This window comes from Sabethes cyaneus, chromosome 3 (genome assembly GCF_943734655.1).
Source record: "Sabethes cyaneus chromosome 3, idSabCyanKW18_F2, whole genome shotgun sequence".
Taxonomy (NCBI): domain Eukaryota; kingdom Metazoa; phylum Arthropoda; class Insecta; order Diptera; family Culicidae; genus Sabethes; species Sabethes cyaneus.
Genome location: NC_071355.1, coordinates 247337440 through 247358524, shown reverse-complemented (window position 1 = coordinate 247358524; position 21085 = coordinate 247337440). Strand labels below are relative to the sequence as shown.

Here is a 21085-nt window from a genome sequence, read left to right as displayed (position 1 = left end):
CCCATTTATTCCTCCCAACATTCCTTGTTGCGCAGATGAATACAATAACGATTGAACTCTGTGATCTTTTCCTAATTGACAGCACCGATCCGCACTGGCTAGACACAATCGTATACGGTTATCACGACTGTCCACCAGCTCTCCCACGAAACCATCTAATTGAATCTAATTTTAAATTTCTATTCTATTCACCCTCCCATCTAAGAGTTGCTTATTTGTCAAAACATGTCTCCAATATTACACAACATCGCCATTGTCCTGCTGCTGACTGGACAGACGCGCGGGATACAGCAAACCGATAAAGGCAATCAATAAGGCATGCAAAGTAGGTAGCTACTCTCTCACATTTACCCCGAACTGATAATAAACAATCTGACTTTCTTCTTCGAACCGGCAGTTTATTCGTATAAAACTATAAACCTACTCAATTAGTCACGTTCGACGCCTCTTGGCGAGTGGATCGCTTCGGCAAATTGTTCAATTTTTCATTGTCAATCTATAGTATATAGCGAAATAGGAATTCTTGGCACAATTTCGCGGGCGAAATGAAGTGTTTGTTGATTTTGACCGCGTTGATTGTGGTGGCGTCGGCGCGGCCCGGTAAGTACCGTGGCGATGGCGTTCTAGTGGAGAAACTCGATGATTGGGATCATGCAGCGCAGGGAGCAAAGTGTGGATATGAGGTAAATTTTTGAACATTTCCATCTTTCAATTACGTATTTATAAAATACTGTAATGAATTGAAATGTACAATTGTTACTAGGTACTAGTTCACGAATTTTATTTGATTTTGCTATAACAAATGACACGAACCTGTTACCCCATTGTTAGACAGACGGTGAATTTAGCATTGTCAATTCGGTATTCATTCGAACTAGATTGACGATTCGGTAGATTTAGTGAATTAGTATACTTTAGATTCGCTGAACAAAGTTCCAGTTTTTCTCGAAACGGACAAACCGTTCAATTTTTCTTATGTTCTTATTACTCCAATAGATGAAGTTTTTGGAGAATGTTATAGCGAGCAGTATTACCGGATTGTCGATATCGGCCTTTGCAAAAAATATTTCGGAGCGGTAACTAGTCTTATTCTGTACCTTCGATTGCTGTTGGTAGGCTTTGGCTTGTCCACTAGAGTCGACGAATGTCAGAGTCCTGATTCCTGAGTCGATAGTTTACTGTGTGACACATATATTTTCGAACAAAAACAAAGTCACATGTTTTTGTAAATAAAGGTTTTATTTCGAATTTTAGTTTCAGAAGTTGTTTACCCATAGATACAGAACAAACCATCATTGCTCTACTGTATCGCCTTTTGCCTGGATAACACGCTTCAAACGCTTTTTGAAGTCGTTACATGCGACACGCACTACTTCTATCGGAATATCATCCCTTATCTTGTTGATAACTAACTTAAATTCATCCAAATCATGATATTTATAATCTTTGAGCTTCTGCTACATGTCTTCTCCCATATACAAAAATCCTAAGGTTCAAATCAGGAGAACTTGGAGGCCATTCCTTTTTCGATGTGAAATCCGTCAGATTGGCTTTGCACCACGTCTTCACAAGATTTGCAGTGCGGGCTGGAGTTCCATCCTGTTGAAAGCCGTAATCTTCTTCACCATACATTCCCCGAGCGTAAGACTTTAAATTTGGTTCTAAGGCCATTTCTAGTAGTATTTTGCATTAACTTTCAATTCCCTTTCAATAAATACAACAAGAAGTTTCCCTTTCTTTGAAATGCCTGTCCATACCATGATCGCTGATGTATTTTGGTATTATGGTACATTCCGTTTGTGCTTTGTAAGGTCCATGATCGAAACCGACCACAACCCATCATTTTGAGCGTGATGCGGGGTTTGAAGAACAAACATCAGAAAAGATCACTTCGGAATCACCGTGCCGACGGAGCAGCAGTTTGCAACTTTCCAAGCGTTTTTGTTTTGTTACTTCATAGATTTTTTCCTTTGTTATACTATAACAAAGGTTTAGGAATTGGTCGAAAAACACGAAATTGATCCGAGGCCCGGAGGGCCGAGCCACATATACCAATCGACAAGGTTCGACGAACTGAGCAATGTCTGTGTGTGTGTGTGTGTGTGTGTGTATGTGTGTATGTATGTGCGGGGCGCAACTTTTCTATCGCCTGTTTCTCGGAGATGGCTGAACCGATTTGTTCGCTATTACTTTTGTTTGAAAGGTATTATTTCCTAGTATTGAGTTGTTTCGTGATACGATGTTTCGTTTAAAAATTATAAGCAAAATTGTGAAAATTACGTGACACGATTTTCTCCGGAACCAAATGACCGATTTCAACGATCTGGATATCAAATGAAAGCTCTTGTTAACGCTAAAATTTTCGGGTAAATTTTATTGAAAACAAACAAGTAGTTTAAAAGTTATGCTTAAAAAACCTGTTTTGACAAGGTAATAATTATCGCCTGTTTCTTAGAGATGACTAAACCGATTTAGGTGCTATTAGTCTCATTTGAAAGGTAACATAACCTAATAGATCACTATTGATTTGTTTATTGATTGGACGTTTAATTTAAAAGTTATGAGCATTTGAATACAACACATTAAAATTGACAATAATTTATAACGATTTCATCTAAGATGATTTATCTAGTTTTAATTATGTTGGCATCAAATTAGAGATTTTAATGCAGCAAATATATCTGCAAAATTTCAGAAGAACCGTTTTTGTCGATCAAAAGATATTAACCCTCCAACACTCGCGCCAACTTTTGTAATACGGTTACTCACGTGCACAATGGCCCAAAGCCAAAAAGAAATGCGCACTAGAATTTTGACTGGGAAAACTTGGTTTTAGGTTTATGGAACCTTCGGAAGAATTTTTTGAAATTGAAAGTTCTATCGTCTGGTGCAATTTAAATTTTTGATTAATCCCCCTAAAAGTGAAATAAAAAAATTATTTTTCTTCAGTTTCAATATAACACATTGATGTGTTCTGCAAAGTTTTACAACATATTACTACAAGAAATTTTGTTGAATACAGTAACCTTCTATCTATTCAGCGAAGATAGAAAAATCTTATTCATTGTATATGAATTTGCAAAATCAGTTTTATTCTATTTTAGCTCTTTTTGTAATTGTTGTATGACTTTTTCATGTATTACAAAATTGTATAAATAGTAAAAATACACAACTTTGATGATGTTTGTTTGTTTAGGTACTGTAGAACTTTGATTAAAACAAATGACTTAATTTTGACCCCGAATGACTCGACTACTAACAGATACATATTAAACATTTTATATTTGCTGATAGTTTTGCTGCACCATTTTTTCATATGAAGAAACGAGAGAAAATTCCAGGGTCAATCGCCGTTTACCTCACATGCTGATTGATTCGTTTCTGTGATGTCGGTTTATGTTGATCTATTTTCCCAACAATTTAAAGTAATAATGCATTGAATAATTATGAGGTTTTGCTCATAACAAGTTAATTGAAGAATATACGTTAGTTAAACAGCGATTTGTAACTTTATAACAAAATAAAATTCAAAAACCTACACGTGTTGTACAAAATGCAACAGCATGAGTAACCGAAGGTTAATAAAAATTGATTAAATTTATTCAAGGAAACTTTATTGATGTCAATCAAAAAGAATGGCATTACAGAAATTTATGCGTAGTTCAAAAACCTATAACCTAGACTTTTACTACGCAATGTATATGTTAAAGAATAATATTTCCTCTTACAACTTTTACTCAAATTAGTAGCAACCAACTTACCCTTACTCAGCAATTTCATGAAAAAAGGATCTATCAAAATTTATTGCTGCTGCTGCTATTTTGTTCAAATTTTGTAAACTTAATTCCCAAAAATTTTATGAAAACCAACGCACTACGCAACGTTAACCAATAGATGAATTATGTTCCCAAGACGTGTCGATTTCTATCTCAAAAAGCAAGTAAGACCGTATAACAAAGGTTCCTTTCACCACTAGGTGGATTAAATCGGGTTTTTTGAATGCTTTCGCATCCAGGTCCATTTTCAAAATTCGACGAAGAGATTCTCTGTTAATATTCAGCTCAATTGCCATTTTCCGTAGGGACCGGTCGCAACTGTGACGAATTCGCTCTCGAACAACCTTTTTGACCTCTGCAGTTCTACAGATACCGTCCCGACAATTTTTTTTACTGTATAGTATGCAAATCGTCTTTTTATGCCGAGATGTTTAAGGTCACGAAAAATAGTGCAGCATGTAGTACCGTTTCGGAATTTATTTATTATCAACGACCGTAACTCAAACTCTGGTACGTGCACACAGAACGAGACACAATACGAAAATGAAACTACGTCAAGTAAGACTTAAGTCATGATGGCACACACACAAGGTCTTAGTTTGATTGTATCAATTGTATATGCCGCTGCAAGCATAAAATGATTTTTCTTCGAATATATATATGTGTCAAACTGTACAACAGAAATGATGATGTTGAGTTCAGTTGGTCCATAATTACCCTACGGATAGAATCCGAGAGCCATTCTGACCGGTATACCAATTTCTGGCGTGGTTCTAGAATTAAATTTATCAACTCCTCAATCCCTTCCCAGATCAAAGTTCTTCGACGGCTACGTCATGGATGGGAGACTACTTTTACAAGCTTACACATCAACCAATTTTTAGCAATTTCTTCCGGGTGAACTAATCTCAATTCTGCAATCTTTTCCGCATGTGGAAAATCGATTTAGGTTAGTAGTCCATCCAAAACAAATTTTCCCAGAATCAGAATTATGTATTATTTTAACAGTCTACTGGGTCAATCTGAGTATGAACTCTAAATTTTTGGAAAGTATTGTATTTTTGATACGGCAAGAGCCATCCCGGCTCTCGGCTGCTAAATCATCATCTCATGGTATTCCTCTGGGAATTGATATTGACGACTTTAATTCAGCCCAAATTCACAGCGCACCAGTAAATCATTCGGACTTCAACGTTCGAAGCAATCTCATTAACCTATTCCAGATTCTCGGGTCCTAGAAGGGGACGGGCGTAATAGACGTGAAACCGAATGGATACCGAAGTATTGCGACGATATTTGATATTCTGATTTTTGTTCGATAAACTTTGAAGATAAGTTAGTGTACAGGACAATTGCGGAGTTAGTGCTAAGATCCTATTAACTCTAATAGTCTTTCCAAATCGAGATTCGAATGGATGTGAGAACAAATGTGATAGCAAATGGTATTGAAATACATTGCTTAGTTCTTGTTTCGCTCACTTCTCACTTTTCACTTCTCATTTCTCGTTTCAAGTGTGTCACTTCTCACATCTTATTTTTCATTTATTCCTCTTTCTCTGTCACATTTCTCACTTCCTACTTTTCACTTCTTACTTCTCACTCCTCACTTCATACTTCTAACTTGTCACTTACTTACTTAATTGGGGTTACGTCTTGTGACAAGGCCTGCGTAGCGTAATTTCTTCACCTAATTCGGTCCACGGCAGCTGGTCTCCATCTCCAGTTCCCCGGACACCTAGCCTAGCCAGATTTCACTCTACCTGGTTTTCCACCTCGCTCGTGCCCCTCTTCGTCTTGTTGTACCCGGATTCAATGCGAAAACCATTTTTGCAGGATAGTTGTCCGCCATTCTAGCAACATGTCTTGCCCAACGTATCCGCTCAGCTTTCGACACTTTTTGAATACTTGGTCCGCCGTAGAGATGTTCGAGTTCGTGGCTCATTCATCGTCTCCGTACATCGTTCTCGCGCCTCAAATTTTCTGCCGAAATTGACTGGATTTATTGAAATATTGAATAGCAGCCATCAAAGACCATCTTCTTGACGAAGTCCCCTGCGAGATTCGAATGGGTCCACCGATCTACTCGAAAATCTTACACAGCACTAGATCCCATCCATTGTAGCCATGAATTTTCCATAGCTCTTGTCGGTTTACTCTATCATATGCGGATTTGAAGTCAATGAACAGGTGATGCGTGGAGTCTCGGAATACGCGGCACTTCTGAAGGATCTACCGCAGGGTGAAGATTTGGTCTGTTGTAGACCGACCCTCCATGAAGGCGGCCTGATAAATTCCTTCAAATCTATTGGCTATTGGCGATAGTCGATAGAAGATGACTTGGGAAGCATTCAGGATAGTGATCGCCCGCTTTAATAAGTTCCGCTCCAATGTCATCCTTATCATCCGCCTGGCCTGCATGCCATTCAGGTGTTCATCGTAGTACTGGTTCCACCTTTCGATCACTACACGGTCGGCAATGCAAATACCTTCATCTTTATCTCTACACATTACGGCCCGCGGCATAAAACCTTTGCGAGACTCGTTGAGTCTCTGATAGAATATTCATATATCGTGCAAGCTGGTCGAGTTCCTCGCTGGCACTTCTTCTCCTGGAAGAGTCGGGTTTGTTGTGTCCGCTTCTGTTTGCATCGCTCCTCATTCTGGCGGATGGCTCTGCACAGCATTTATACCCGCGCTGTGTTCTTCTCAGCCCAGATTTGCTGGCGCTTTTCGTCAAACCATTCGATAGGTCGATTCGGTGCACACGGCCTAAGACGTTCTCCGCTACTCTGTTAGTGGCTGTTTTCATGGCATTCCAACAGTCCTCAAGAGGGACTTAATGAATTTATCTAACTCAACCTCTTCCGGCTGCGCGGTTTCGAGAGAGCGTAACTTTCGGCGACATCCGTTAGAATATACCGTGGCGGGTGCCGGTATCGTATGTTGTTCACAACACATAGTTTTTGATGTATTTTTATCATCACTAGCTAGTGGTGCGAATCAGTGTTAGCGCCCCGATAGGTTCTGACGTCGATTATGTCTGAAAAGTGGCGACCGAACAACGTGGTCGACTTGTGATCCCGTCTGGTTGGGTGATCTCCAGGTGTACCAATGGTGGAGGTTATGCTGAAAGAAGGCACCTCATATGGTCATGTTCGTGGAGGTGGTGAAGTCGACAATTCTTAGACCGTTTTTGTTCGCTTACGGGTGAGCGCTGGATCGTTCAATTACCGGTTTAAATTCATCCTACTTATCAACCCGAGCACTATAGTCCCCGGTGATGATTTAAAAATCATGTCTTAAACAATCGGCCCTGGATTCTTAATCTGTTTTTCGGAGGTTGATCAGTCACCACCCGATCACCCGCTTCTGCATCTCGCCCATCACTATAAAAGCTATGCCCAGCTCGTATGTATTGGCGCTGCTCTGGAATATGGTGTGACCAATTGTCATGTCACTGATCATCCCTATACGTACGTATCATCGTTCCTTTCCATCCAGTATATCTCCTGCAGCACTACGATGTCAAACTTGTGGCTTTTCAGAAAGGACGTGGGTACTTTAGAGCGAATTTAGAGACCATCAGTTTCCTGTTTCTTATTTCCAATCTTGCTCACTTCTTACTTCTCACTTCCCAGTTCTCCCTGCTCACTTCGTATCTCTTTTTGCTTACTTCTCACTTCTTACTACTAATTTCTTATTTCTCATTTTTTACTTCAAGCTTCTCACTTCTCACTTTTAATTTCTCACTTTCCACTTCCCAGTTCTCAGTTCTTAACTGTCAATTGTCACTTCTCAATCATCACTTCTCACTTCTCACCTCCCACTTCCCACTTCTCACTGCTTCTAGGTTATAGCTTTCCCTTATCCTCGCATACGCGAACCCCTTTAATATATTATGGCATATTTATAGCTCTCGTGCGGTCACCAATGCACTATGATCGAATAAGCAAGACAAAAATCAATATCTGGAAAACTGTTTGCTCTACAGATTTCAAGTGTTCAGAAGATTTTGTTTACAAAATAGACCTATCGTTTGGTATAATTAGTCACTAGGGTGGTTCACTTTTGCTCGCTTTAAAAAATTTAACTTTTTATTCTTGTAATATAGAAGAATATTTCCTACTACAAAGTTGTAGATAATTTATTTTGCAGAAACTTTGCTGAAGTAACAAAAAATGTATCTTGTCTGTGTCAAAAGACGATCATTAAGACTGTCGCAGTGGCCTTTTAACCCGATGCCCTTCTGGCATACAAAAAAAATCTTGTCTGTGTATCGCTATATAACGACTTTTCTAGATTGTGTCAGGGTGTGTCTTAAAAGATCAGTTTTTTGCTCTAACATTTTTATTTGAAACCCAATTTAGCAACTATGTTAGGATGCCTTGTAGAGCGTAAAATGCTGCATTTTTTGAAGCTATTAGGCAGTTGCTACCTATTTCCTGAAAGAAGTTATAGTAGTTTTTGTTTCAAAATATTATAGTTTTCCATAACATCTCACACTTTCGTTGGCAAATATTTTCAAAATCAGTATGCGTGGTTTAAAAGTACGTACCTGAATCTACAAAATCCATATAATGCCATTTTTCCACACTTCTCCTGTTTTGTAGAAAATGCATTTAAAAAGTGAGTATTGTTACATTTATATGACGGATTACACGTCAACTCGTCTATGGAGTAGGCAGCACCCTCTCAAAATTCTATGAAACTTTGTAAAAGTTAGTCTAGACCAATTTTGCAAAAAAAAACTAAGTATTCTAAGTTGCTTATTGACATGAACTCTTTACACACACAAGTTTCATTGAATTCTGAGAGGATGCTGCCCACCCCATAGACGAGTTGGCGTGAAATCCGTCATATAAATGTAAAAATACTCACTTTTTAAATGCGTTTTCTACAAAACAGAAGAAGGGTGGAAAAATGGCATTACATTGGAAAACTACAATATTTTGTGGCAAAAACTGCTATAACTTCTTTCAGGAAATAGATAGCAACTGCCTAATAGCTTCAAAAAATGCAGCATTTTACGCCCTAAAAGTCATCCTAACATAGGGGTTGGGTTTCAAATAAAAATATTAGGGCAAAATAACTGAATTTTTAAGACTTACCCTGGCACAATCTAGAAAAATCGTTATATAACGATACACAGACGAAAAACAATTTTTGTTTCTTCAGTAAAATTTCTGCAAAATAAATTATCTACAACTTTGTAGTAGAAAATATTGCTGTATATCACAAGAATAAAAAGTTTAACTTTCTAAAACGAGCAAAAGTGAACCACCCTAGTGGCTAATTATACCAAACGATAGGTCTATTTTGCAAACAAAATCTTCTAAATACATGAAATCTGTAGAGCAAATAGTTTTCGAGATATTGATTTTTGTCTTGAATTCTTGCTTTTTCGACCATAGTGCAATGTGTAGGGAGCGAGATACGATTATGGCAATAAAACCATGGAGTCACGCCAAGGGTTTGGTTTTGGTAACCAAGCAAGGCTCTTATATAATTGATGTATTTCTGTTACCTTTCAAACTAAGAAAGCAGAGATCTTTTACACGAATAGTTCCGGTTTTTTTGTTCGGGGTTTCCTCGTTGTATCTATTCGTCCTCGCCTCTATTAGGCCTCGTGTCTATTCATCGCGTGCTTAACAGTTTGAGATCACCTCACCATCCATGCTGGTGCGTTCGATTTTCAGACTTTCTCCCCCAATTAGTCCTAAACCATATACGTCTCCAATCATTTTAGAGATTTGTCCCGTTGGATTGTTGCTGACCCCGATTAACGAGTTTCATTTCTGGAAATCTACTTGAAACAACTGTGTAATACAACTGCTGCTTGTTAATGTTTGGCGGATCCTGTATTTCCGGACGTCCTTCTCCTTTTGGATCGATATCGTTTCAATGTCACGTCGCCGATGTTACAATTCTTCTACGGGTATTTTTCCAATGAGATTGCTGGTGTGGGGCTGCCATTTTGACTTACCGTTACTGGGATCTTCTGAGCTTCGGTCGTTTGCTAACTGAGCTTCGGTAGCTTAGCCGCTAAAGAATTATTCCAAATGATCGTTATGCCAAATGCCCCCAGCCGGGCGCGTGCGCTTCCAACTGATCTCTAATTCATTGCGGATTTTATTAACTTTGTGTTTTAATTCTTCTGATTTACAGTCCTGCCCGGTGCCTCGCAAAGGTATGCTTAACCTTCATCTCGTGCCGCACACCCACGATGACGTCGGATGGCTCAAAACGGTCGATCAGTACTACTACGGTAGCAAGACTAGCATCCAGCGGGCCGGAGTGCAGTACATCCTGGACTCGGTGATCGACGCTCTGCTGCACAATCCGGAACGCAAATTTATCTACGTCGAATCGGCGTTCTTCTTCAAATGGTGGGACGAACAACCGCCCCAGATACGGACGGCGGTGCAGGAGTTGGTTCAGCAAGGACGGTTGGAATTTGTAAATGGAGCGTGGAGTATGAACGATGAGGCCGCGGCACACTATCAGAGTTTGATCGATCAGTTCACCTGGGGATTGGGACTGCTAAACGACACCTTCGGCGAGTGTGGACGACCACGGGCGGGATGGCAAATCGATCCATTCGGACATTCGCGGGAGCATGCCGCGATGCTGACGCAGATGGGATACGATGGGCTGTTCTTTGCTCGGCTTGATCAAGCCGATCGGGCCAAGCGGGAGGCCAGCAAGCAGACGGAACTGATTTGGAAATCGAGTGCCAACCTTGAGGATAGTGATTTGTTTACGACGATACTGTACACACTGTACCAGGCTCCGCCTGGGTTCTGCTATGATGTTCTGTGCTCGGATGAACCAATCCTGGATGGACCGGACAGTGCGGAGAACAATGTCGAAGAAAGGGTTGGTTCGTGTGATGTTTGATCAAACATTTAAACTAATTTTTGACTTAACTGTAGATCGACGTTTTTCTTGACTGGGTCTACGGAATGGCTCAGAAATATCACTCAAATAACCTGATCCTAACCATGGGAGGTGATTTTACCTACCAGGATGCCGGCATGTACTTCAAGAATATGGATAAACTTATCAAGTAGGTTTTAATACTTCAAACATTTTCGCATCCGGCATATTGATTTTGAACTTTCCCCAGATATACCAACGCCCGCCAGGAGCAAGGAGTGATGGTGAATGCCTTCTACTCGACACCAACGTGCTACCTGAAGGCACTGCATGACACGGATCTTACCTGGCCAACCAAGACGGACGATTTCTTCCCGTACGGATCGGATCCGTACACCTACTGGACTGGATATTTCACGTCACGTCCCACTTCCAAACGATTCGAGCGTCTTGGTAATCATCTGCTACAGGTCTGCAAGCAGTTAACCGCCCTATCGCCGGCCACCCGCTCGAGTTACTTCCAAAATCGACTCACAGTTCTTCGGGAAGTGATCGGAGTTATGCAACACCACGATGCGATCACCGGAACAGAGAAGCAACACGTCGCCGATGATTATGCTAGGATGCTACACGTTGCGTTCGAAGCTTGCAACGAAAACACGAACGTGGTATTAAACGATATGACGCGGAAAACGAACGCCCCGGAGGTGCAATTTGAATCCTGTCACCTCCTGAACATCAGTCATTGTGTAACTTCCGAAACTAAGGAGTCCTTTGTCGTCACTTTGTACAACCCACTGGGTCATTCCACATATCACTACGTAAGACTCCCGGTGAACGGCAACAGCTACACAGTTCGAAACTCTGCGGGTGACAAACTTCCCACGCAAATGATTTCCATACCGGACAGTGTCTTCAGTCTCAGCTCACGGAACAGTATCGCAAACCAGGAACTTGTATTTTTGGCGGACCAAATTCCTCCCATGGGTTATGTGTCTTTCTATGTTACGGAAACCTACGAAGCGAGACCACGCCAGGACACCGAACCCAAAGTTCAGCAGATAACCAGCATCGGGAACAAGTACCTATCGGTTCATTTCAACAATAATGGTTTCCTTAACATGATCAACATCAACGGGGAAAGTCACTGGCTCCAGCAGGACTTCTTCTACTACGAGGGTGCAGTCGGAGACAACCGGGAGGCAAAGAATCGCTCCTCTGGAGCGTACATTTTCCGACCGAACGGAACGGAAAAACAGGTCACCAATTCGGTACGGTTACAAGTATTCAAGGGCGATCACGTGCAGGAAGTTCATCAGGTATTCAACGACTGGATCAGTCAAGTAGTTCGCGTGTACGAAGACGAACAACACGTTGAGTTCGAGTGGTTGGTTGGTCCGATTCCAGTGGAGGACGAAATTGGAAAAGAAATCGTGACTCGCTATCAGTCGGATATCAAATCAAACGGGGTGTTCTGGACGGACGCCAACGGAAGAGAGATGATCAAGAGGGTACGGAATCATCGCGACACTTGGGATGTTGAATTGGTGGAACCAGTGCCTGGTAATTATTATCCAGTGACGGCCAAGATCGCCCTGGAAGATGACAGCTGGCGGATGGCAGTGCTGAATGATAGAGCTCAAGGAGGAACGAGCATGCAGGATGGTGTACTGGAACTGATGGTTCACCGTCGGTTGTTAAGGGATGATGCGTTCGGCGTTGGTGAGCCATTGAATGAAACTGCCTATGACAGAGGACTAATCGCACGGGGAAAGCACTACCTGCTATTCGGTTCCAAAGCTCCAAAAACAGTCACGGCGGAAGCGAAGGAACGCTTCTTGCAGAACCAAGTTCACACACCAGCTTGGGTGTTTGTTAACGATGCCACCGATGTGTCGTTCGATGCTTGGCAATCAAACTACATAAATGCCGTAAGATGAACATGATTTAAGTTAGAGTTTAAATGGTTTTAAACTAACTCACTTTCAGTTTTCAGCCCTATCTGCATCACTACCGATGAACGTCAACCTACTGACGTTTGAGCCGTGGAAGCAACCATTCACCTACCTGGTACGATTCGAGCATCTACTGGAGAAGACCGAGGATCCTCTGTACTCGTCACCGGTGACAATCAACCTGAAGACGGTATTCTCGTCATTCGACATTCGCAGTGTCCGTGAGACCACGTTGGGTGCCAACCAGTGGAAAGAAGACAAATCACGGCTGAAGTTCTACGCCGATCCGGTTCCACACTCGAACGAACCGGCCGCTGAAAGCTTGCCCCATGAGGATCACGATGTAAATGTGGTTACTCTACATCCAATGGAGATTCGGACTTTTGTCCTAGAAATGACGAAACATTAACTTTAACGGTAATAGCATTCTTAGAAAACTTCATACAATAAAGCTATTTTGAATGTTAAACTTCCTCTTAAAGCTAGTCTTTACCAAAAAACAACAAGAGATAAATTTCAAATCTTACAACTACAACACTAAGGCCACTTATTCCATTTCATCCAACTCGAAAGCTCGAACAGTATTTACTTCTAGAAATCAACATCCCAGCCGGAGTTCTCATCCGGCGGTACATCCGGGTCGGCTGGGAAAACGTCGAAATTGGACAGGTCCAGCGGGCCTTTCAGTTTCGGCTGCAGCGGCGATTTGAGCGTCAGATTGGACAGGCCCTCCCAGTCGAAGCCCTGGAACCATCTGCAAAATACAAACGGAATCACATTAGTGATTTCACTAGGATACGAAATCCGGCCAGAGCGGCGAAGTACTTGTGCTTCTTGATGTCCAGAATTCCACCGCGCTGGTAGCCCAACCGTTCCGAAGGAACGTCCCGGCAGAGTCGTTTGATCAGACTGATCGCCGAGCGGGACATGTGCTTCGGGAAGTTGACCATGTCGATGCCCTTCAGGATGATGTTGTACGTCTTCATCGGGTCGGCGGCCGCAAATGGTGGGCTGTGGGTTTGAGTGACAGAAAAGCCATTTGAATTACTAGTGATATAATAATAAATTCGTTATGGGAGAACATTTCGCTTCTGGTAGTATATTATATTATAGTAAGATATTTATTATTTTGATGAATTTTTAAGTCGTGAATACTTAAAACAGCTATTCCGAGCTAACGACACGCGCAAGTTTGTCGATCACATCTTTATGAATTTCAAAGCAGCATACGATCCAGTCGATCGAGACCAACTATGGCACATAATGCACGAAAACAGATTTCCGGATAAACTGACGTGACTGATAGTGATCAGAGCTACATTGGATCGAGTGATGTGTTTCGTGCCCATCTCGGGGACACTCTTGAATCCTTCGAGACATGGCAAGGGTAGAAACAATGTAACGGCTTATCCGGTATGCTGTTCAACATCACTGTGATCCGACGAGCGGGTATCGAAACAAGAGGCATGATTTTCACCAAGGATAGCCAACTTCTAGGCTTTGCTGATGACTTTGATATCATAGCTAGGAACTTTGTGACGGTGGAGGCAATCTACGGCAGACTGAAACCGGAGTCTAGGAGAATTGGGCTTAAAATGCACATAAAAATATCTCTGAAAGTTTGTGAGGAAACATTCAAATTACTCTTGTCGAAATAGTTTATTACAAAGACCACTCGTTGCTGTTGGAAGTCACTACTGACACAAGGTCTTCAAATATTGAAACTTTAGTACTTGATGAGTTTAAAATGGCTAAAAATGAGAATTACACTTTTAATATCTCGAACCAGTGGACCCCTCGTTCGTCAAGTGAATCGACAGTTTCAAAAAAAAGTTGAATTTTAGCCAGCTTTAAGATCTATAGCATGCGATATTTCCCTAATTTGCTATGAAACACCTAACAAAACACGTGATACTGTAAAGAAGAACTGAAATATCAAATAAATTTTTGGCGACCATCTTGGCTTTGATCGGCATATTGAATTTATCGGTGTAACAGTATTTATCTGCATGTGTACTAGTAGCAGACTTATCCAAGGAATGTTTTCTGAATGTATTCCACAGATTCAGACGATCGAATTTGCTCTCATAGGAGAAAGAAAGCTTCGAACACTCCCCATTCCGGAGGACAATGGGAGGCAGATGTAAAATCAGCTAAATTAATGTCATTAGTTACATGTTTTAGCGTTAACAGTCGTGTAGGATGATTTAAAAGATTTTTAGCTTTTGATTTCTTTAATTTTGTAATCGAAGCATCTACATAGCAGCTTCCAGATCTAAATTGTTCACCAATCCCAAAGAACCGATTCAGGCATTACCAAGTAATTTATTTATTTTATTATTTATTTATTTATTTATTATTCGATTATATCCATCCGACCTGTTCGGTCTTAATGGATTGGATGGGGAAAAGCCAAGTAGAGGCCATCCTCTTGGAGGCATAAAAACCCCACCATCTTTTACATTGGATACATTGATACAACTAATTAGTCAACATTTCGTGGCAATCACTTAATTTTAATTGAAATAAATACTATAATTACAGTCACATTATATAATGCCACAATTAACAATTTTTTGATAAAATTTGTTTGAGGATTCACCAAATTCATATAAATGCTCCACCGAAGAAAACGTACGGATGCAAGCAGTGATAGGTTCATTGAATCCAAATGCTGTACGATGCGATTTAGGTTGCAGTAAACCAACGGAACGAAGAGAACGCCGAGGAGCACGAAAGCCAAGCAGTGAAAGAATATTCGACGAGTCGATTTTTCCGTTCAACACCTTGGCGACAAGTACTTGCTTGCTGAATTTTTCTGCGTCGTTCTAACGTACCTAGACCGATAAGGCGACATCGTTCAGGATACGAAAAAAGATTCATAGGATCACGCCACGGGAGATCACGTAGTGCTATGCGAATAAATCTCTTCTGCACTCGTTCAATTCTCAATGTCCAGGCTACTTGATAAGGAGTCTAGATCACACACGCGTTTTCCAATATTAGTCTAACCAGGGAACAATACAGGGCCTTTAAACAGTACGGATACTTAAAGTCCCGTGCAATCTTTGTTATGAAACCGAGCTGCCGATGTGCTTTTTAAATTACATTCGAACGATTCTGATTAAAACATAGCTTGACATCGAGAACAACGCCCAGGTCGTTAACATATTCAACTCTCTTAAGTATTTGGCCATCAATTTTATATTCGTACAATATAGGGCTGACAGTTCGATGGAAGGTCATAATCTGACATTTAGCCGTGCTGACGATGAGCCAGTTCTTGCGACACCAATTGACGAAAGTGTCAAGCAGCTTTTGCAAAATTCGACAATCTTCAATGGATCGAACAGGGAGATATAGTTTCAAATCGTCCGCGTATATCAACCTACATCCATCACCCAATAGTAAAGCAACGTCATTAAAATAAAGCGAGAAAAGCAATGGGCCCATATTGCTGCCTTGTGGTACCCCCGATCTATTTGTAAATGGGTTCGATCACTTAAATAAGAATATAACCACTCAACAAAGTGTTGCGATGCGCCAAGTCTGGAAAGTTTACGTAAAAGCATTCGATGATCTATACAATCAAGCGCGGCCTTCAAATCTGTGTAGATTACATCAACTTGAGCCTTCTGATCTAGATGCGAGATGCAAGTCGATGTGAAATCCAGAAGATTCGTACAAACAGAACGACCTGGCATAAATCCGTGCTTATCGAAGGAAATATTGCTTTTTGTACGAGCAAGTACAGCAGTACTCACAATTAAACTTATTTCAAGCTTATTTCAAACAGCTTACACGACGCGGAGAGGCTAGTTATGCGGTAATTTCTTATATTTTGCCGGTCACTGGGAACATATAAGACTGCTTCTAAATCGCCGGGAACTTTCTTTGCTTAAACGGCCTATTAAATATTTGACATAGCGGTTCCGCCAGATGCACAGAGTGATGCTAAAATAAAGTGACCAAATTTTTTCTGGATTTTCGTGGGACATAGTAAATAGCTTGCTAAATTGGTTTTGTTGTAAAGCTAAGATCGATTACAAATGGGACTCTTCATTTTGGCGATAGTGATTGAAAATACAAACTTTTGGCAGCAGTTGTTTGTAAACAGCTCTGCTCGGTCTTTTTTTTCGCAGTTTAGAACAAAACGTGTTTTCGAGATATTCATCATGCAGGAGAAATAAAAGAAAATAATTATCACCTACCAAATCCATCAACGTTAACTCGGGAGTAGGCAAGACTGAAAGATTATCCTAAAAGAACTGTGGCGCGAATGGTTAGAAATCCCCAGGAAACTCTCAAGGCAACCCTCACAAAGCGCAAACCAAGCACTGGAATGGAACTCTTGATCGTCAACTGCGGTAAAGGTCATTCGGGCAGTCAAGGCTTATCCCAATATCATGGATTATGCTTTGGCAAAAAAATGAATCCATCTCAGAAAAACTACAAATGATACCGTGCAAGTAGAGAGCTCAACCGAAGTCTTAAACAATGACTAGAATTTGGTCTCGTAAGCTGCACGACCGGGTGCTGACGAAACGCGAGGGATGTGTCTGACTCGATGATGAATTAGTTTCAGAGAAAGTCGATTTCAACCAAAACCAGGGATTAATTCTACAGGCTTTGCTTGCGGTGCAGATTTGAGATTATTTTTAGAAATAAGTTCGTGGTAAAAGTCATGACAATTCAGCAATTCAGTTAATCTAAAAGAGTTGAATATCTGAAATCAAATAAAAAAACAGTTCCAATTAAATTATACTATCTATATTTAATCGCGACAGGTACTCGAACTTGAAAAGTGCCCAAATTATCCTGCACTGCCATGCAGTCCGAAACCGATAGTACGGGAGCCGACATGAGTGCACCCAAGACGTTTACCAAGTTATTAAAGAGTAATGGTCCGAGTACGCTTCCTTGGGGTACGCCGGAAGAAAAATGAAATGTTCAAGCGTGAACGAAACCATCCCGTATTCCAATTCGGAAGGCCCATGTGCTGCAATTTAGCGATAACCGTAACATTTGGTACAGTGTCGAAATCTTTCGCAAAGTCGATAACATCGAGTCCATTTGTCATTTTGCTTTGGCTTTCTCTGAATAAAGTAGAGACGTAGCACATCAGATCAGTGGTTGTTGACCAGCTCCTCATGAAGCCGTGCTGGGTCTCAGAGATGACTGTTGCAAATGCGTTGCAAATGGACGCTGGGAACTAGTTCTTCCAGTACCTATGGCAACAAGGTAGTTAGACTCTACAGTTGTTGGAGACACAGTAACGATTATCCGATTGGTAAATTGGAATAATATGGATTTACAATACATATCAAGAAAGATGTGTAATTTTATGTTTTTCAGATACATTTTCTTGATAAGATAACGATAATGCATTAAAGGCGCAAGGTATTTTGCTGCTACCTACTAGGAAAAAGGGGTAGACAGAGATTTTCGGCAAAGAGGAACCAGAATATCTGTCTTCTCGCCAAAAATAAAGGTGATAATGATCCTACTTTTAAAATTTAGTTTTACTTCGATAAAATAAAAAAAGACAAAGTTGTTGATGGTATCCAAACAGAACGGGACAAGGTGGGAAGGGGAAAGAGCGAAATATTAGGTAAGGGAGAGTCATTGAAGCAACGCCTAAAAAGTTGAGTACCGTTCCTCTTTACCCAATCTGGGGCCAGTTACAACCGGATTCGAATACACTTCTCCCAGCCCCTGTGTATCGACGGTATTGGTAAACCTTTGCACCTTTGGATAAAAATGAGACTCCACAAATGCCTTAGCAAGCGTGCGACGTACTTCCACAGACTGACTTTTAATTGTTGGTATCATGTCATTTTGGAGGTAAAATAACGATATTCAAATCAATAGATATAACAAATACTTACATTCCTGTCAGCAGCTCATGAATCAACACACCGAGCGCCCAGTAATCCACTGAACGGTCATGTCCTCTGTTCAGTACAATCTCCGGTGCAACATATTCCGGTGTCCCACAAAAAGTCCACGTCTTGCTGCTATAACCGATGAATTTTGCGAAGCCAAAATCAACCTGCAAAAACGACACTCATTTACTCACTTATCATCGAACTATTTACTTTTCGTTACCTACCAACTTCACATAACCCTTCGAATCCAGAAGAAGGTTTTCCGGCTTCAGATCGCGATAGACAATACCTCTGGCGTGCAAAAACTCAAACGCCTTCAGCACGCAACCGACAATGAATTTAGTCGTTCCCTCATCGAAATACGATCGATCCCTCAGAATGGTCCACACTTCACCACCGAGACAGGCTTCCAGCAGCATATAGACACACTTCTCATCCCGATAGGTTCGATACAAACGACAAATAAACGGACTATTACATGCCAGCATTATTTTCCGCTCACTGTACACGTGCTCCTCCTGTCGGGTATCGACGATATGTTTCTTCTTCATGCACTTGAGTGCGTACACTTGAACCGTTCCGTTGCGTTCCAATTTCACCAATTCGACCCGGCCGAAGCCACCAACTCCGAGTGTCCCCACTTTTTCCAAGTTCGTCATCTCCACGTCCATCAGTTCTACCATAAGTTAGAAATAAACAATAATTTTTCGTTAATTTGGCTACTGAAACTACAACCGAGGAGGAAACCTCTTTTTTCCTTACCGGGTTTCATCGCATCCAACGCGGGCGGATTGTTTTTCAGATTACGGAATGCCAGCACCCGTTCCGCGTCCCCGTAGTCCTTCTCGTGCAGCTCGCACAGGTCCCCGATGTGCTTGGTGAAGGATTCTCGGTCCAGCGTGAGACACTCGACGCCCGGCGACATGGCGATTATGTTGGCCGTACGTTTGTCCTCCTTGATGAGAGCCTTCTCGCCGAAGTACTCCCCCCGGCCGAGTATTCGTATCTCCTCCTCGGTGGAGCGGCCTGCAAAAAAAAAAGAATCACGAGCAAGCAGGCAAGCAAGGATTAGAGAACACAGTCCGACAGCAGAGAAGCAAATCGTGATTAATTGTGCCGCTTGATGTTCAGGCAGGGATGCACATTCCACACTAATGAGACAGTGCTGCCGTGCTGCCATGGCACAGCAAATTGGTTCGGTAATCCGGGTTCCGAAAGGGTGAGTGCCACTTACCCGGCAAACGCTGCGTGACCTTAACCGTTCCCTGACTGATTAGAAAGAATGTATCGCCGGCGGCTCCCTGGCGAATGATGTACGCTCCACCGGGGTAGAATTCCTGTGGAAAAAATATGAAGTATTAGAACTATTATTAGAAGAATCTAACTAGCCACTTACCACTTCCAACACATCGGCAATTTTGGTAAGTACGTCGTTACTAAGATTCTTGAGCAGAGGCACCGACCGCAGAAAGCTAACATTCTCCTCTATCCGCTGCATGCCAGTTCTCATCATTATCTGTTGAAATACCCGCCGATCCAGTACCCATACCCGGGAGTCGCAAAGCACTGAAAAAATTTCGTCATAAATGAGTGCAATTATAATATGTAACATCAGTTTCTTTGTTTCTTGGAGTTTACCTCTAATCGATGCTGTTCGAGTGCAATTGTACAGGATAGCCAGCTCACCGAATGCCTTTCCGGGGCCCATCACCCCAAGTAGGTCACCATCCTTCAGCACTTCGAACTCTCCGGTGTCGGAAACGTACAGGTGCGATCCGGCATGACCTTCGTGTATCACATACTCCCCGGTACGATACTCCCGGCTGTACATCGAATCAACAATCTCCCGTATTTGCAACGAATCGATATTTTTGAAGAAGTCATTTTCCAGAATGGCTTCCTTGATGAGCTGTTTTGCACTAAAAAAACGGAACCAAACTAAATTGAAATCGAACTGGCATATTTTTCCCTTTGCTTACCTATAGTCCTTTTCATATTTGGGAATTTTAATATCAGAATGGCTGCCCATCAGCTCGCAACTTTCGCCGGAAACGCCTTGCTTCTTCATTGCCGTCAGCATGGCCCCTTTGGTATTGCTATTAAAACTTCCGTCTTTGGTTCGATTAATGCTACTATTGCTGCCACCGTTGTGGTTCAAGTTGAAACCCTTGCCCGAAATGCCGTACAGCTCGGACATGGGCATCTGCTGGCCGGCCATAACGTAGTTCGCCTGAATACTGGACAGCAGATCGCCATCGACCACATGATGCACCTTTTCGTTGGATGCCGCCGTCGCGTTTCCTTGCTGCGCTGGATTCAAGCTGTTGGTTGCCGTCTGCTGAAGAACACTCTAATAAACGGAATGAAAAACAATCGAAACGTCAGCAAGCCAGTCGTTAACCTCAATTTCATCATGTATCGAAAATTATTATTCATTCCTGACACGCGACTCGGCCTCGGCGGCCGATGCCTGTCACTGCCTGGAAGACCTTGTTCCGACGTACCCTTCAGTGTCAGTTTTACGATTTAATACCCATCATTCACAGAGAGTTATTGATTCATAAATGCGATGCGTAACTATTAAGTCAAT

General features: G+C 41.7%; 2 protein-coding genes across 3 annotated transcripts in view; one reads left to right on the top strand and one right to left on the bottom strand.

The window, feature by feature from the left end:
* Positions 1-513: 513 nt before the first annotated feature.
* On the top strand, positions 514-13054 carry LOC128743978 (lysosomal alpha-mannosidase-like). Its single transcript, XM_053840693.1, has 5 exons — positions 514-683; positions 9942-10652; positions 10709-10842; positions 10903-12583; positions 12642-13054. The coding sequence occupies exons 1-5, from the start codon at positions 546-548 to the stop codon at positions 13014-13016; spliced, it is 3039 nt and encodes a 1012-aa protein (XP_053696668.1). The 5' UTR covers positions 514-545; the 3' UTR covers positions 13017-13054.
* The window catches only part of LOC128743977 (cGMP-dependent protein kinase, isozyme 1), a 68745-nt gene continuing 60662 nt past the window's right edge, over positions 13003-21085 (bottom strand). For both annotated transcript variants that reach the window (XM_053840691.1, XM_053840692.1), the window contains exons 4-12: positions 20475-20845; positions 20134-20414; positions 19892-20061; positions 19730-19832; positions 19258-19521; positions 18720-19171; positions 18496-18659; positions 13433-13618; positions 13003-13361 (exon numbers count right to left, since the gene is read on the bottom strand). In XM_053840691.1, the coding sequence (XP_053696666.1) occupies positions 13199-13361; positions 13433-13618; positions 18496-18659; positions 18720-19171; positions 19258-19521; positions 19730-19832; positions 19892-20061; positions 20134-20414; positions 20475-20845 (2154 nt within the window). In that variant the 3' untranslated portion in view covers positions 13003-13198. The remainder of the gene's footprint in view (positions 13362-13432; positions 13619-18495; positions 18660-18719; positions 19172-19257; positions 19522-19729; positions 19833-19891; positions 20062-20133; positions 20415-20474; positions 20846-21085) is intronic.